Raw genomic sequence first — 18,549 nt, 5'->3', positions numbered from 1 at the left:
TTTTCCAACATTTTTAATCGGTTAAAAAACTAAATTTCTCTGACGTGTTTTTAGAGTATGAATTTACTAACTGGCAATACCAGTGAAATATAACTTACATCGAATGTTTTATATTTGCCCTTTTAATTAGCAGCAGGCGAACGGCAAATGTTTTTAAGAGGAATTGAATTGATAGGAAATTACAGTTATGACTACAGCATATAAAGTCATTACTATTCGCCGTCTGTCAGTATTATGACTTAAAATGGATTGTCATTCAATCATTAAAATAATTCTTAAACATAAAATCCATTTTTACGTATTTACTAGTAACCGGTGCATGTATGAATGCCATTATATATTCACAAAAATGGGTGGTCTGATGCCAGAGTGGACTAAACAACAAGGAGGTCAAAATGAGTTGTCTACCCTTTCTTACTCTCCAAAGAGCTTTTAAACGCATACATCGAGAAATGCTGACCCTGTGAGGTAACCCACACTATAGTAATTAATAGATATATGTTATACAATAGTGACCCAACTAGCTTAGTCCATCATTGTTGGTATGCCATAACGAATTAAACAACAAGATGGCGGAGGCAAAAAACAAAATGCTCCGGGAACAGATAATACATAAATTTCAGGAATCCATGCCGAAACACTTGTTAGAGGATGACAGAAGTAGCATAACATAATTAGATTCGGTGGCATAGTTCACAACTCAATATAGTTTGCGTGCATTAAAATAGAGTAAATTTTGGCCTATATGAATAATTACAGCGCTCATGTAGAGCTATAGCGATTATATCACTGACTATCCTACTGATGATAACACAACACGATCCAAGAAAAAAAGAGAAGAAAACCCTGAAGACTGAAGAATGGAAGGCTAACATAAGAAAGGCCAAAAGAACCAAAGCTGAAGAGTATAAAAGTGTCACTGGAAATATTGTTCCAAGGAAGGAGTTCAAAGATTATAACTGCCTTTGTCCTTCGAATATTGTGACACTGTGCCCATGGAATGCAGGAAGAAATGTTTTGATACATTTTTTTACGGAAGTGGCAGTTGGATGTCCAGACTGCATTTATTTATGGACATGTAAAATCATATGTGTACAAAGATATAAGAAAGGAAACTCAACAAAATGAAGACGCCAGAAAACCAGGCCCCGGTTTCACAAAAAAACTTAAGTCCCTTGTAACTACTTAAACTCAGTAGTGTACTCATGTTTTGACTTAAGTTGAGTAATTATTTGAGATGTGTTTCACGAATATTTTATCGACTCATGTAAGTACTCAAACCTTGAGTTGAGTCTGTTAATTTGAGACAGCTCTATGGCTTCCTCAAATTGTTGTTATCTACTCAAATATGGCCGACTTTGTAAGACGCCTCGAGAGATTGCGCCGTAGACAGCGAGTAGAAAGGGTTATACCCGGTCGTATAAACCCTCTTGAGGTTTTATCACGCTCCGAGATTAGGCAACGCTACAGATTCCATCCGAAATCTATTGTTTTTCTATTGGGAATGATTTTCAACGCGTTGGAGAGCCCGACTTTTCGTTCGTCTCCCCTTCCGCCCATGATATCTCTCCTGGTTACGCTCCAGTTTTTTGCCAGTGGAGCCCATTATCTTGTTATTGGAGACATTCACGGTGTCTCCAAGTCTTCGGTGTCTCGGGCTGTTCGGAGAACCACAGCAGCAATTTGTTCATTAAGAGACAGATACATCAAATTCCCGAGGAACGACGCTGCAAGAGCAATCCACAAAGAATTTTACAACATAGCAAGTAAGTATCGGACGAAGCGATATGATTGGTTTCCAATGTAAACAGTTGCCACTTATTGACCCAAAGGTATAGTAAATACCCGAAAGTCTTAAATCGGATCAATACGTAACTTTCAAATTGTTGATAAAATTGTATTTATTTGAAAGTTACACACATAGATCTATCATGACAAAGTAATTTTACCGATTTATATTAACTTATGTATGGAAAAATAATGCCACATCAATTCTTAAATATTACTGTGATATGCCCTTTTTCAAGAAATTGTACGAGTCCCATATTATCCTGGATATAAAGAACCAAATAAAAACGTTTTTGTGCAATCCTCGAGGATATTTTTCTCAAGAAGATGAAAATAAATCCCTGAATTCATTATTTTTGATTTTGTGGCGTTATTTTTCTTGCATAAACTATATATGATAGATGTGGTCATGAGGGGTGTAACCAGCCAACCCTACCCGTATTATACCTTAACATTGTTGTACAACCTGAACAAAACAATAAAAATTGCTTTCATTTATACAGTATACATGATATAAATACCTTGAATGTGCATGTAAATTAACACCGAGTTTTCTCGAGCTGGCTACAGTTGTATCAAATGCTGGTGTACCACTCAGAGATCTTGTATGCCCTCCCCTTGCTGTTACACACATGGAAGGAAGTGTGGGTACCATGGACGAGGCACAAGACTGTTAATATATATCTATAATTCATCATCTCCACTCTTTCCTTATTCTAAACACTTACCTTTAAGATATAATACAAGGTAGTTTTCTTCTCTTTTTTATGTAAAAATGCCAAGAAGAAATGCATAGCATTACAAGAGTGAAAGCTAAGTTAATTCTGTTTTATGTCACTTTAAATGTATTTGTCTGGATCTGCACTGGATAACTATCCGCTGTTGTATGATGTCAATTCTCTGTGTTACAATGGTGATCATTGTAATTGATCTTAAAATACATTTCACATAACTAACTAGAGAGAGGTAAGAGGTATTTAAGTCAATATATCATTTGCTGAAGGTTATTTTTGGAGGTGAATGGGTAGGGTAGAGATTTCTCTGTAAAAGTCTTCATGAGTGTTCTTAAAGCTTAATTGTACAAATTCAATATTAGGTTTATATAAAATATCAAACCATAGCTATTATGGATTCAGATGAGAGGGAATTCAATGTTATTTTTTATATATTAGCTTATATTATATAGATACATATCATCTAATGGGCATGGCCTTTTTAACCCTTACATAATAGTTTAAACATTCAAACCCTTGTATCACACACCAAATGTCAAAACTTCAGCAGTTATGTATTCAGGTTTATAAAAATATCATAACCATAACTATTATGGATTCAGATGGGAGGAAATTCAATGTTTCTTTTTTATATATTAGCTATTATTATATAATTGGTGTGACCTTTTTGACCCTGGTAACATTCAAACCCTTGTATCACACACCAAATGTCAAAACTGAATCTGCTATGTATTCAGGTAATAATTCCAAAGTTTCTAATACACATAAACCTGTCGTAATAACATGTCACACACAGGAACTTATCCATTTCTGACTCAAAGGGCGTTAATTTGAAAAATAAAGGGAAAGCCAAACCTTCCATCACTTGCTAAATATCAAGACTTAGTGTGTTATATAAGTTAGTTATAGAATTATATTAATATCAAACAATAAGCATTTTAGATCAGATAAGAGGAAATTCATTGTTTCTTTATATTAGCCTATATCACATGTACATGTCATTTACATGTCGGACTGAGACGCTTACTCGGTTAAAAGGACCTGAATCAATTACTAGTAGAAACCGGTTTCAATTTTGCACAACCATTTATCGCATGGGCTTGATCTTTGAAAGACGGCCACAGAGTTCAGTTGTGTAAAGTATCATCTAAATACATTCAGTGGTTTCAAAGATGTTGTTAAATGAAAACTAACAGATAGGAGGATACATGCACTAACTGGAATACTATGAACAATTATTGTATATTTTGTAGAAGGTCACACAAGGGTGTAATGTGAATGAAATTATTTTGAAATCAAGCAAAACGTTTTACACAATAATGTAAGTACCTACTCCTCGTGATAGACATCTTTTCTAAGGAACCAGTAATAACTATATCAGTCTTGTTACAATGATACAGGACTACATAATTATGTGAATTTATTTAACAAGAGGGTCATGATGACCCTGAATCGCTCACCTGAGTTATATGAGCCACATGTTTAAATTGGCAAACTGAAGCTAAAATATTAGAAAGTAGGTCAGTAGGTCATATTCATTGTCACTGAAAGTCAGTTTTAAGATCAGTGTGCAAAACTGTACATGTTATCCAAATTTTAAGGCTATATCTTAAAAAACAAAAAAGTAGGTCAGTAGGTCAAGGTCATAGTCAAGTGAACTCTAATCACTTGGGGTCATCAGGTAATTATAATTAAGCAGTCTAGAAAATATGATCTGATAATTTTTGAAGTATTTATTCCTATATAACTCATATAACAAGAGACACCCAGGGCTGGGCCTTTTTCACCCCAGGGGCATAATTTGAACAATCTTGTTAGAGGTCCACTACATAGTGTTACATACCAAATATCAAAGGCCTAGGCCTTGAACTTTCAAACAAGAAGATTTTTAAAAATGTTTCCTATATAAGTCTATGTAAAACTTGGGACCCCCAGGACAGGGCCTCTTTTCACCCCAGGAGCATAATTTGAACAATTTCAGTAGAGAACCACTGGGCAATGCCACTTTCCAAATATCAAAAGCCTAGGCCTTGCAGTTTCAGACGAGAAGATTTTTAAACATTCTTCCTATACATATATATATATATGTCTATATAAAACTTAGGACCCCCAGGGCAGGGCCTGTTTTCACCCCAGGGTACTAATTTGAACAATCTTGGTAGAGAACCACAAGGCAATGCTATATACCAAATATCAAATGCCTTGGTCTAGTAATTTCATACAAGAAGATTTTTAAAGTTTTTTCTATACAAGTCTATGTTAACTTGGGACCCCCGGGGTGGGGCCTCTTTTCACCCCAGGGGCATAACTTGAACAATTTTCATAGAGGACCATTAGATGTCATATCAAGGCTCTACGCCTTGCGGTTTTGGACAAGAAGATTTTTAAAGCTTTTCCATGCGGTTGCCATGGCAACCAAAGTTCTGCACGGAATTCAATTCTTTGAACAAATTTGAAAGGGGGCAACCAAGGATCAGTCCTGTGATGTTTGGTATAATTCTGCCCGCGGTTTTCAAGAAGATGATTTTTTTTAGAAAATGTTGACGGACACACGACACATGACGGACACTGAGCGGTCACAAAAGCTCACCATGAGCCTTTGGCTCGGGTGAGCTAAAAATCTGATGAACTGGATGTTGTTTGTAAACTTCTCTGGTGGTACTGTCGGCACTTTTTGCTCAAATGAGTTAACAAGAGCTATCAAATGAGTCAGAGCTCTCGACTATTAAGATGTTCGACAGTGAAAATGAAATCTTAGGAAACTATAGGTATCTCTGGAACATTAGACGACTCCAAATGTGGATGAATACAATGGACAAAAGCGAGAGTCTATGTTTAAAACAGTAAGTAATAAGCAATATAAAGTGTGAACACTTTATATGTATAATTCTAAGCAAAAGGGGGCATAATTTATAGAATATTGGTGCAAGAGTTATGTTCCTAGTGTCATATAATGTGGAAAACTACTTCAAAGTTTGAATCAAATCCAATTAGTAATAATTAACATTGGTGAAAATGCATCAGAATTCACCCTAAATTCCAAATAAAAAGGGTATAACTCATGCAAAATTTGTTCCAGTTATACACCTTGTGTCATAAAATGTAGTTGATGATGTGGAACAACTGTTTCATGTTTGCATTATATCCATTTAGTAATGACTTAGAATGAGTGAAAGTGCTTCATAACTTCAACCTGTTACTCTAAGTAAAAGGGGGACAATTCATGAAAGAATAGCGCAAGAGTCATAGGCATTGTGTCAGTTGATGCGAGTTATCATGCTGAACAAATACTTTAAGTTTGAATCAAACTCATTTAGGATTATCCGAGATAATGTGAAAGTGCATCAAAGTAAAAATGGTGGGGGACAATTCACGAAATGTTGGTGTGAGAGTGACTGTCCTTGTGCCATATGATGTGTTTTTTCATTAGGAATAACAATTCTTAGTATGAAAGAAGTACATAAAGAAATCACAGAGATGAAGATAAAATGAAAGAAAACTTTAACCAAATTGTGGATGTGTAGGACACCGACAACGAAATGAGTAAGGCAACTCTACATACTTCAATAGCAGAGCTAAAAACAAGAGAATAAATGGTTTAAGGTCATTTACTCGAGGACAGCTTGATCATATTTAATGAATATCCTGCTTAAAATGCTACACCAATGTATTTCTTTGATTTGACCATGTGACCTGTATTACCAACCAAAATGACCCATGTATAAACTCACCCTAACTTACATAAAGACAAACATTCAAGTTAATTTCATGAAGATGCTCTGACAACTGGAGCCCCTAGGGCACACACAAGGTTGTTCTTTGATATGACCAGGTGATCTTTTTTTGACCAGCCATGAACCAAATCAAATCGGAAATAAATTTCATCCAATCATTGTGATGAAATTTCATTAAGTTCCCTTGTAAAATTCAGTCACTATTGTATACAAAAGGGTTTTCTCTGCTTTGATATAATGACCTTGTTACCAATATTCGAACTTGACATAGATTATATCAAGGCAACTATTCTTACTAAATGTTATAAATATTCTGAGCAAAATGCAATCCCTATGGCATGCAAAAGGTTTTCTTTCATTTAACTGGGTGACCTTGTTTTGTATCCTACATAACTCCTACTTGAACTCGACACTGATTTCATTAAGACAAACATTATGATGAGATTTCATTAAGATTCAGTGAAATATGCAGTCCTACTTGCATAAACCATGTTTTTCTTTGATTTGACCTAGTTTTATGCCCCAGAGGAACCATTTTCATACCTGACCTAGATTTCATCAAGGCAATCATTCAGACTAACTTTAATATACATTAATTGAAAAATACAGCCTCTCTTGAAAAAGCAAGGTAAATGTTGATAGACAGACAACAGAAAGACGCCAGACATTGAGCAGTCACAATTACTCAAATGAGCATTGCTCAGTTGAGTTAATAAGATCTCTGCCATTACTTTGATCAGCCATATAAAGGCAGGCATCAGTTAGAGATATACATGTAGTTCAATTGTGATTATGTCATAAAACTTCAAACTGAATTGTTACATTATTTTAACTGAAATGTGGGTGAAAAATGAACATGTTAACATATTATTTCTCTCACCCTTTTCAGGGTTTCCAAAGGTTATTGGCGTCATTGACGGTACACAAATTAAGATAAAGGGTCCAAAAGAAAATGAAACTGACTTTGTGAATCGCAAAGGTTATCATTCAATTAATGTACAGGTAGGTAGATAAACGGAGATACATGTCCAATGTACATTTGTAATATGTTTACATTTCTATAATTTCCTCTGATGAGACAATAATAAACCGCAACAAATATTTCTAAACATTAATTGAAATCATTTCTAATTTGTATAAAAGTTTGCCCCCATTAACCCTTTCTAACATTCTACATCCTTTCCCCATACCAGTTCTACAGTACAGACACACAATCTTCTTAACAACATGAGGCTGATGGAATGTTCTCTTGTTATTCTGTGAATGTCCAAACCATCATCTGTTCCATGTGACATTTATCAATTTCAGATGGTTTGTGATGCCAGATTCAGAATTACTAACATGGTGGCAAAGTGGCCTGGGAGTGTTCACGACAGCCGTATTTTTAGGGAATCTGAACTGTGCAGGAAATTTGAGAATGGTAAGACAAAGATTTAAATGATTATTTATCTGAAATGAACTGTAAAAGATTGAAAAATACTGAACGTGCATGGTGCATTTACCAATGCCTAGTATAAACATATATGATATTTAACTTCCACTTTCCTCTATATTTTTTTGCAATTGTAATATATTTTTAAAAAAATTTTATCAAAGGGGAGATAAACGGGCTTCTGCTTGGCGACTCAGGGCATCCATGTCGACCATACCTGATGACGCCTTACCTAAACACACAAACAGCCGCTCAAGAGAGGTAAGTTGAGCATGTATATCATCTCATTCTATTTCGTTGATGTTTTAAAAAAAATAGTACAATTCTTTTTTATTTCACAAAACATTTTAACTAATTTTATTTTGTGATCTGACTGTAAATTTCCACTGAACAAAACTGTAGGAAGAACAGTATATAAATCTTGATGCATTTATGATGTAGTACTTGTGTCAGCTGACCTGTTTTAGCTGATCAGATGTGAGAATGAATTAGTGGCAGTTTCAAAGAAACACTTTTTTTGTATCCTGTGATTCCTACACCTGTCACTACTTCATTTTCAACACCACTAATGAACTTTACTGAAATAATTCATAATTTAATAATTCAATAATTAAGGTTATTTGAATATTATTGTGGAAAATGTTTGTTACAATTTCTGTATGTCTTTTTTCCAGATACAACATAGCATTAACGAAAACAAGAGTGCTTATTGAACAGACTTTTGGTGTGTTGAAGAGAAGGTTCCCTTGCCTATCATACGGCTTGAGGACCGAAACTACGAGTGCGCCTCAAGTAACAGTGGCTTGTGTTGTGTTACATAACTTTGGGATGGATAGAGGAGATATTTTAGAAAGAACGGTAGACGAGCCTTTTGAGCCACTAGAAGCTGAAGTAGACATAAACCAGGCTGGGGTCCGTTGTAGGGATGTATTTGCAGCAACACATTTTGCTTAAGGTCTAAAAACTTATTTGCTTCCAGTAACATGCTCAAAAAAAATAGGGTAGGTAGGTAGGAATTTTTTTTTAGATGCACCAACATTATTGAAAGTCTTTTAACCTGATTTGACAGAGAACAAGAGCACCGCCATGCGGGTGCTGACGCTCATCTGATTTTCTTGTATATTATAAAATAGAAATATTGTCCTACCCATGGTTTTCAAAGTCCAAAAAGGGTCATACTTCTTACAAAAAGCAGGATGGAGCTATGTTTCTTACTGTAAAGGGTCAAAAAGCAGGATGGAGCTATGTTTCTTGCTGTAAAGGGTCAGCTTATGATGGTAAACAACTGTTGCAATTTTCAAGGCAATAGCTTTGATAGTTTAGGAGAAAGGTTTACCTAAACATAAAACTTAACCAAGAAATCTGATATTTTCTAAGTCCAAAAGGGGCCATAATTCTTGCAAAAAGCAAGAGGGAGTTATGTTTCTTGCTGTACATGGTCAACTATTGATGGTGAACAAGTGTTGAAAGTTTCAAAGCAAAAGCTATGATAGTTTCGGAGAAAAGCTGACCTAAACATATAACTTAACCAAACAACGCAGACGCCGATCAGGTGATGACAATAACTCATCTTTTTTTTTAAACAAAAATCAGATTAGCTAAAAATGATGTTAAAACGTAGCTGCTTACTGAGTTTGATAAAACTCCATTAAGTTGTCATAACAGTAACCTGACGTTGGAACTGTTAGTTTGCGTAACTCCACAAATTGCTCAAATTTGAACTGTGTCAGAAAAAACATTGCAATGATGCCACTAAGTTTGATGAAAATCCTGAAGCAGTCTATGAAAATGAGTCATCCAAGGGTATTTCTATACTAAATTAAACTGCTCAATGAAACTGCCAAAGCATCAACATCATAATCATTTCTATAAAGGACATTAAAATAATAATGCTACAAGACATGGTTAGATGAACGCCCACCAAGCCATTCATGAAAAGTCATCATTTTAAATTACCAGTAATTTTTTTCTCTATCTGCCCATAAAATGATTAAGTCAAACCTTATTGACAGAGTACCTTGCTTTAAAGCTAAGTTCAAAGTTTGGTGTAATTCTGGCTAGTCAGATGAGATGTTATGTAAATTTTGAGCAACAGATGGCAGACTATTCACCTACACTGGTAGCACACTAGGAACCTTCAGTTCATGTGAGCTAAATGTGAAGACATTTCAACAAAAAGAATTAAGAAATAATACATCTTATTGAGTGATTTATCGCTGAATAAATCATTGTTTGGAGTTCAGATGCGAAGGAGTTATATCACGAGGGCGCAGCCCAAGTGATATAATAATACGCATCTGAACGACAAACAATGATTTTTTTCAAGAGCAAATGACTAAATGAGATATATTATTTCGATTCTAACACGTTACCAAGAATTTTAAAGTATATCCTTGACAACTTCATTAAATATTTGCACGTTTTCAATTGGTTTCTTTTCCAGCACTCCCCTATGACTTTTGACGCTATACCGTAATAATTGTGATGTCAGAAAAATGAATTGTTGTGTAACAATTCACTGCTTTCAGCCTTCTTTGTTTAATAGGAAAATGAATCGGATCGTGTTAGAACTGCAGATAAAACACACCCTCTAAAGAAAAAATATAGAGATTCAAACCATTAATGTTCTTTAATGACCACATTGTATTTAATTTCATAACAGTAACAGTGTTATCAAAAACGTTAAAGTTGAGTAAACATTTATAAACTTTGTAAAGTGTGGGAAACAGCTATAACCTCATAGTCTGGCAGTATGAACATGTAATACACATTAAATGAGTAACAGTTCGAACATGTAGTATACAGCAAATGTGGCTTGTTCTTCACAAATAAACATTATCACAGTTGGATGAATCACAATTTGACTAAATCACAAATATTTAAACAAGAGGGCTACGAAGGCTCTGTATCGCTCACCTGACCTATTGACCTAAAGATCAAGATTAACATTCTGACCAAGCTTCATTAAGATATGGTCATAAATGTGGCCTCTACAGTGTTAACTAGATTTTCCTTTGATTTGACCTGGTGACCTAGTTTTTAATCCTACTTGACCCATATTCAACCCAGATCTTAAGATCATCAAGATTACCATTCTGACCAAGTTTCATGAAGATACAGTCATAAATGTGGCCTCTATCGTGTTAAAAACCATTTCCTTTGATTTGACCTGGTGACCTAGTTTTTAACCCAAGATGACCTAATTTCAAAATTATCCAAGATTTTATTGAGGGTAACATTCTGACCAAGTTTCATTAAGATAAGGCCAAAATTTTGACCTCTAGAATTTTTAACAAACTTTTTCTTTGATTTGACCTGGTGACCTAGTTTTTGACCCCAGATAAACCAATATCTAACTTTTCAAAGATTTTATTTAGGGTAACATTCTGACCAAGTTTCATTAAGATTAGGCCAAAATTGTGACCTCTAGATTGTTAACAAGCTTTTCCTTTGATTTGATCTGGTGACCTAGTTTTTGACCCCAGATGACCCAATATTGAACTTGTCCAAGACTTTATTGACAGTAACATTCTGAACAAGTTTCATTAAGATTGGGCCAAAATTGTGACCTCTAGAGTGTTAACAGTCAAATTGTTGATGATGACGGACGACGGACATAGGGTGATCACAAAAGCTCATCTTTGAGCACTTCGTGCTCATGTGAGCTAATAAAATACTGGACAAACAGTCAGAAATCATGTCTTAAGGTTGCATAAAAAGTAAACGTTGCCAAATGGTGCAACAAATTTAGAGAAATCATATTTTTACATGTTAATGTCATAAACTAATTTTACATGACATTTATTTTTTAAAAGATATTTGTCGGAAATTCTGTAAGTGAAACTTCCAATCGAGAAAGTAAAAAAAAAGCTTTTTTACTTAATATATTAACAGCTATTAGATTATTTTGCAAAGTGCTTCCCATTTAAGTTGCAGAAGCACTATTTTTCTTAAGTTTCATGAAATGGTGTTAGTGAATAAGAAGTTATAATTGCAATAATTCATACAAAAGTCTTTGACAAAACATTTTAAACATTATTCTGATATTCTTTTCTCTGTTAAAACATTCTTACCTAGAATGATGTCATATTAATGTGTGTTGACTCATAGTTTCTGTTGTTACCAAGAAGGAATGCTTTTAAATTTTATCTACTGTTTTAGATTAATGCTTATTAAAATCAAAATGACTTATAGCAACACCATGTTTTAATACTACTTATTCAATTGAGCGGTGATACATCGTACAAATAATTTCACTTGGGGCTCTGCCCTTGGGAAGTTATTACACATGACATATAACCGCCTATTGTACTTAGTGTTAAAACAATATTTTGCTATAATTATTTGTTGTATACTTTGGTTTTATAAATAAAAAAAATTTATACTGTCTTAGTTTGTTAACTTATGAATATGGCGAGATGTTTATATGTCTTAGTTGTCTGTTGGCTTTTATGTGACAATAAGGTTCTTTTTCCAATTATCAGTTTCTACTAACCAAACAACTGACAGATTTGTTAAAGATATAAACAGTAGTTTTTAGTAGACCAAATTACATACTATGCAGATTGAAATTTAAAAGAAATGAACTTTGTTACAAATACATACATGTAGTTAGGATAGAAGTAAAAATAGAAAATAAAATGCACAAATATATGATAGTTACTCTGTTTGTTATTGTTTTTAAATATATGAGTACACAATCTAATGGTGTGACGCACAGTAGAAACTGAACCACCCTAAAAATCATAAAACAACAATAATACAACAATATGACAACGAATGCTGGAGCTAAACATAAAATATTTTTCTGAATAAGGACTGCCAGAGTTCATCACAGCTTGACTATTCAACAACCTTGTCAATATGATAAAAATATCTATAATATAATATAAGAAGAGGGCCATGATGGCCATAGACTCTAGAGATCATCAAGACAAACATTCTGACAAAGTTTCATAAAGATGGGTCACAACTGTGGCCTCTAGAGTGATAACAAGCTTTTCCTTTGACTTGACCAGGTGACCTAGTTTTTGACCCCACATGACCTAGAGCTATCCTACTCGCTCAATCCAGAGGTCGTAATGACCATGACTTCTCATAAGACACCAGTAGTGTTTTTTTTAGGAATTGCACTCGAGAGTGGTTCCAATAAGCATAAAGCTTTCACCACAATCAAGCTAAAATAAATTAAACTAGAAGGTGTTTTTTTTTTCGTCTCCCCCTATGTATACCTTAAGCTCTGGCGGCCATTTTATGCAGCAAAGTGGGACGTGTCGGCAATATGCTCAACTAGGCTTGGTACTGATCACTCCTGTGAATTTTTGTCAAAATCCAGCCAGCAGTTTAAATGTGAAAGCCGTTTTTTTTGTTTTTAGCTCTGGTGGCCATTTTGTGCAGAAAAGCGGAACATGACGGAGATATGCACAACCAGGCATGGTAGTGATCATTCCTATGAAGTTTCGTTGAAATCTGGCCAGCAGTTTGACCTGTGAAAGCTGGACAAGCTTAATGCAAACAGACAGACAGATGGAAGGACAGACGGCAAAGGCAAAAACAATTAGATTCTAACACTGGTTTTTGGTGCTAAAAGAATATTCAGATCTCAGATAAGTGTTTACAAAGTTAATTGGCAAGCCTCATAACTGCATAAACATTTACCCAAGAGCAGAATATTCCAATCTGCACATAAAACCAGTGAAAGAATCTTACATTATAATTCTGTACAGGCATATAAATTTCATTCTGTGTATTCATCCAGCTGCTTTAGAAAAATTCTTTTCTGAAGTAGAAACAATTCGTGTTCTTGAGCCTTTCTTTGTTCCAGAAGATCAATTTCTTTGCATATTCGTTTCTTCTCCAGTGCATATAAATCGTCTTCCTTGTCATCTTGTTTTCTTTTTCCTGTTTTATTTTTTTTCGTATTACTAAAATATAGGAAATGTTTTCGTCCAGTTTCTGTAAACAAATAAAAATAGGTGTCAATTAAACAGCACCTTAATCTAAATCAAACAATGGCCATAACTTGGAAGTACTTAAGTTATACAATTTATTTGAAAAAATTTGGTAGAGAAACACTTGGAAAGGCAACAGTCCAAGTATCAAAAGCCTATGCCTTGATTGCCTTCCAGTTCAGGCAAGATAAAACAAAACCGGAACTAAACATTGTTATTTGTCTTTGAAACGTCATGACATCTTTCCTGTTTACGGACGTTGATTTCCCACGCTTTGTTTAAATACGCTGCTATAAGAAATAGTTCTAAAAAGAAAGCCGTTCGACTGATTTTATTTTTATTATTATATTTTGATATCGGTATGCAAGAAAAAGATTCTATCACTGGTTATAGGTGCAGATTGGAATATCCGGCTCTCGGGTAACTGTTTAGGCGGGAACTCGGTAGGAACCTCGTTACCGCCTAAACAGTTACCCTCGAGGCCGGAAATTCCCATCTGCACCTATAACCAGTGAAAGAATCTTATATTCCTGCAAAGTTTAGTGTAATTCTGGCCAGTGGTTTTATAGAAGATTTTTTTTTATAAAATGTTAACGGACAAACAACACACGACGAACGGCGGACACTGAGCAGTCACAAAAGATCACCATAAGCCTTTGGCTCAGGTGAGCTCAAAATTGGACCACATTGAGTTTTGGTTGCTTGTTACAACACTTCCTTTCAATGAGCTCTATCATTGTATAGTTAGAACTTGGTATCTTCAATAATTTTTCAGTTATCCTCCGGACAAAGTGCAACTGACAGACAAACAGAGAATGTTGCAACTAAATACTTCCTGCCATTTTGTAGCATAAAAATTGCCAAAATTTACATTAATTAATTAAGACCTGTCTGTTGACAGACACTCAACTATTTAAATAATTGATTGAAGTATAGGGTAAAGAGACGTGTTTCTCAAAAATCGGGTATCTTCAGCAATATCACCTTAAAAATATTGGTTTTGGAAGAAACATGGCAGCTGAAACCTTTGACTCCTAAGTGTGACCTTGATGCCAGCCATCCAAAACAGGTGCTCTGCACGTCGTCTTGAGGTGGTGAAAATTTGTGCCCAGTTTGTTCGAAATCCTTCAAGGGGTTCAAAAGTTACATAGCGGACACGAAATTGCTAACGGACTGATGGACGGACACCGGGGGTATAACATAATATGTCCCTTTGGGCTGAAAAAAACATGGACTTGTACAATGTTTTTATCAATATCCAAGTCCAAAAGGGGCTATAATTCAGCCAAAATAGTTGACAGAGTTATGAACTCTTGCTTAAAAGTGGACATGGTGATGGTACACAAGTCTTGAAAATTTCAAAGCTTTATCTCAAAAGACATTGTCAAAATGCGGACTTGCACGAAAAACTTAACCAAGGTGTGATGCCGTCGCTGTGGTGAGTAAGATAGTTCTACTTATTCTTCGAATAGAAGAGTTGAAAATGAGTTAATCTGTTACCATTACCATTCTCTGAGGTTTCTGTACAAGCATCACCTGTGCAATCAATGATGGGTGCTGTCACCGCAGTAGTGTTATTACTGAAACAAGCAAATTTAATGAATTGGTATCCCCCGCCGAATTGGTTTATGTTGAGGAATGGCAAAGTATTATCTCCAGCATAAAGTTAATGATGTTACAATCACTTCACATGTTGACAATAGATGTTCATGGAAAATGATGAAAGAAGTTGAATGAAATTCTGTCAATTGGTTTGTTTGTTATATGTACAAATATGTGGACTTTTTAACAATTAAACGGCAGTAACTATGAAGTTACAAGAGATCCTGACGAAATTAAGTGTGCACTACCATATAATGGTGATATAAATTCAATACAAGTTTCATAGTTCTAGGTCAAATATGTCACAATTTAGGAAGCAGAAATAGACATATTCATAGTACCTAATATAGTTAATACTAGAAACTTCTAAGTAAAACTCTGGTGTTACTTAAGCAATCTGATTGAAACTTGACAGGCCATTTTTTCCCATAATGGTGTACCTGTTTATGAAGTTTTATCTTAATATTCCAAAACACTTCCTAGATATGGCTCCGGACTGACTGAAAGACCATGCCGAAACAATATCTTTTGGCCTTCGGCGGGGGATAATAAGCACATAAACGAACATCAATACTTTAACCTGGATAGCTTCTTCATAGGCCTAAGATTCTAGCAAAACTTGAATCCAGTGCCAACAATCACAACTAATGTGCGACAACATTACCAATAATTTTTGGATTTTTTTAGTAAATTATTTACAAAATATAGTGTAGTGTATAAGAGTTTGGTTATAATCTCCATCTATATGAGTAAGCTTTTACAGCGAATTGGTATAGTGTCTGCTTCAGGTATGAAATATTCCAGGTTCGATAACCAGTCAGAGATGAAAAATTATTATTCTGTAACAATGGCGCCATCATAAATAATTCACAAGTAGATATGGAACTTCACACAGTTCAAACTCAACAAATCTGAGGAAGAATTTTCAGCCTCTTACAACAGTGTAGTGAAATAAAATATACAAATGTATATGAGCAGCCTGGAACTGAAATACCATGTCACATGACTTGGGAGTGCCACATATTGCTGTATAATGACCCATAACTATTGGAGTATATTTTCAAAGCAATAGTAATGAGTTATTTAATCTCTGACAATTACCATTAAATTTAAATGCATTTAGCATGAGGTATTTCAGTTGCATTACCTGTCAATTACGTTATCACCTTCAAACACTTCCTGAAATGTTATACATGTTGTTTCCTTGTTTGCAGCAGTCACATGTTTACTTTGTGGAAGCAGCTGTGAAACTTGATTTGTTGAAGAGGCTGAATGATATACATGTGTAAATTATGATACAGGTTAAATAGAAAATGTGTCACGAATAACATAATGTAAAGACATACTTGTTGGTATGTAATTAATCAATTTTATGTTGTTACCTACTTTTTATACATGCATCTATGTAGTCAAAAGCATACAAGACCATAAATGCTGATATTTAGTTAACTAATGTCAATGATAGAGAAGTTTGTACAGCAAGACAGACACCTGAACCAAGTGTATAGAAAAACTACCTTGGCATTAACATACCTCCTACTTAAAAAGAGAACCATTGTCCAGGTTTCACTGAAATATTCTGTCTTAATTTACAATAACATAATCACTTCAAAACTCCCATGCAGAAAATACTCATCAAATGTATTTAATAAGTATATACATTAATTGTCCAAATAAAGATACACCTTAAGTCTTACAATCAAATGCCATGCAGTTATCACTTGATTTATTAAGACATTATAGTTTTTGCAACAAGAGTATGCATTTATACCGAGTTTAGCTGTATGTGTATACAGACTGTATTCTTTCAAATATAATGACATTGCACAGTTCTGTTAATAAACACAAACCTGTTAATCTTACTTTTAAAAATACTACAAGTAGTGATTGTTCATATTCCCAATATAAGTGTTAAGACTGAAAACTATATACAAATATTAACTCACGTATAAGGGAGTCTACACCACCCTCCAGCCCAGTCATTTGAGACTTGTTGTTCATCAGTAAGTGGTTTATAATAAGCTCTTCTGTTGGGCTTAGGCTAATTGCTGGACCACCCCCAGTCTTTTTGTTATTGTCATACTTTTCTTTTGCTACAAATGAAGATTGAAATAATAATTAGGTATATTATTAGCATATTTTAATGTAAGTTAACTTGACTTAAAATTAAAGGTGAAAGGTTCCATCCAATGCTAATACATGAACAATATTTCGGCCAATGCAATCCTTAAGTAAAAACATCTTTGGTTCCATAAGTCCACTGCATTTTTTAATTGCAATAACTTTTATGGACTTTTAGATTCATTTGTATTACTAATATCATTGTTCAATATTCCTTAAACCAAAACAACTATTCTAGCATAAAACTGCTGTTCTTGTCACTTTTCGGGGATGTTTTAACAGGACAAAAAACGTGTGTAAACAGAGAGATTCTCGCGCTCGCGTGCTGTTATAACACCTTTTTATATATGCGCGTTCCGTGGCAAAGCGTAAACGTCATTCGGCCCAAAAACGGATAATTCAAAACGAAATGACGTTAACGTAAAAAACAACTCAGACATTCCCGCGCATTTCGTGGAAAATTAATGACATTGAGAGACATTGCATCCATTTATCAGTTTTTACGCGTTTTATGCTAGAATAGCGTTAGCGCATGTTCATTTCGTGTTATAACATTTGCAGAATCCCTCGGGATACTTGGTACCCGACCCCAACGGGTCGGGTACCAACCAACCCCCGGGGAATCTGAGATTATAACACGAAAAAACATTGTTTATCCCTACTAATAAATTTTTGCAACACCCATAATGCGACAAAAAGAATACAGTTTACCATGGTCATGATAACTACATTTCTCAAGGTTATTTTTGAAAAATTTCATGAAGATCAATTAGAAATACAGCCTGTACGATACACACGCAAAATTTTGGACAAAACAGACAGACCCGACTGGTGACCAAAAAAAATCACTAGCATGCTCAGGTGGCTAAAAATAAACACAAATTTTGGTAATTTTGAAAAAATTTTCATAGAGGTTTTGAGGTAAAAAAAATTATCAAAAAGACTGTCATGCCGATATCTCGACGGGCCAAAAAATTTATAAATTTAATTTACTTACCTTGCTTTTGACATTTCCAAACATTTTTTTTTCTCTCTAGTGGTGTCGTAACGACTTGCCCAGTCTGTGAAATAAGTTTGGTTTTAATAAAAAAAAATAAAAATTTGTAAGCTGAATATGTAATAGTGAGTCCTTAAAGGTGCTAAAAAACCCAAAAAAATAAAACGGGACTGCTTCAAAAAACCTTGAT

At 34.6% G+C, this 18,549-nt stretch overlaps 2 protein-coding genes across 2 annotated transcripts in view; one reads left to right on the top strand and one right to left on the bottom strand.

The window, feature by feature from the left end:
• Positions 1-1,185: 1,185 nt before the first annotated feature.
• Positions 1,186-10,162, top strand: LOC123555369 (putative nuclease HARBI1). Its single transcript, XM_053522170.1, has 5 exons — positions 1,186-1,766; positions 7,146-7,258; positions 7,565-7,676; positions 7,853-7,949; positions 8,363-10,162. The coding sequence occupies exons 1-5, from the start codon at positions 1,349-1,351 to the stop codon at positions 8,640-8,642; spliced, it is 1,020 nt and encodes a 339-aa protein (XP_053378145.1). The 5' UTR covers positions 1,186-1,348; the 3' UTR covers positions 8,643-10,162.
• A 140-nt stretch (positions 10,163-10,302) lies between these two features.
• Positions 10,303-18,549, bottom strand: part of LOC123550358 (uncharacterized) — a 46,566-nt gene continuing 38,319 nt past the window's right edge. Inside the window, exons 3-6 of the mRNA XM_053520959.1 lie at positions 17,188-17,334; positions 16,389-16,509; positions 15,146-15,219; positions 10,303-13,643 (exon numbers count right to left, since the gene is read on the bottom strand). Of these exons, the coding sequence (XP_053376934.1) occupies positions 13,426-13,643; positions 15,146-15,219; positions 16,389-16,509; positions 17,188-17,334 (560 nt within the window). The 3' untranslated portion in view covers positions 10,303-13,425. The remainder of the gene's footprint in view (positions 13,644-15,145; positions 15,220-16,388; positions 16,510-17,187; positions 17,335-18,549) is intronic.

The sequence above is a fragment of the Mercenaria mercenaria genome, chromosome 13, assembly GCF_021730395.1.
Source record: "Mercenaria mercenaria strain notata chromosome 13, MADL_Memer_1, whole genome shotgun sequence".
NCBI classification, from domain to species: Eukaryota; Metazoa; Mollusca; class Bivalvia; order Venerida; family Veneridae; genus Mercenaria; species Mercenaria mercenaria.
The sequence above is the reverse complement of the archived record's forward strand: the minus strand, read 5'-3'. Positions and strand labels throughout refer to the sequence as shown.

Excerpts from the sequence above, each read along its gene's own strand:
- LOC123555369 (XM_053522170.1), top strand. The coding sequence starts at position 1,349 with ATGGCCGACTTTGTAAGACGCCTCGAGAGATTGCGCCGTAGACAGCGA. Across the intron at positions 1,767-7,145 it reads AGAATTTTACAACATAGCAA|GGTTTCCAAAGGTTATTGGC; the intron begins GTAAGTATCGGA and ends CACCCTTTTCAG. Across the intron at positions 7,950-8,362 it reads CAAACAGCCGCTCAAGAGAG|ATACAACATAGCATTAACGA; the intron begins GTAAGTTGAGCA and ends TCTTTTTTCCAG.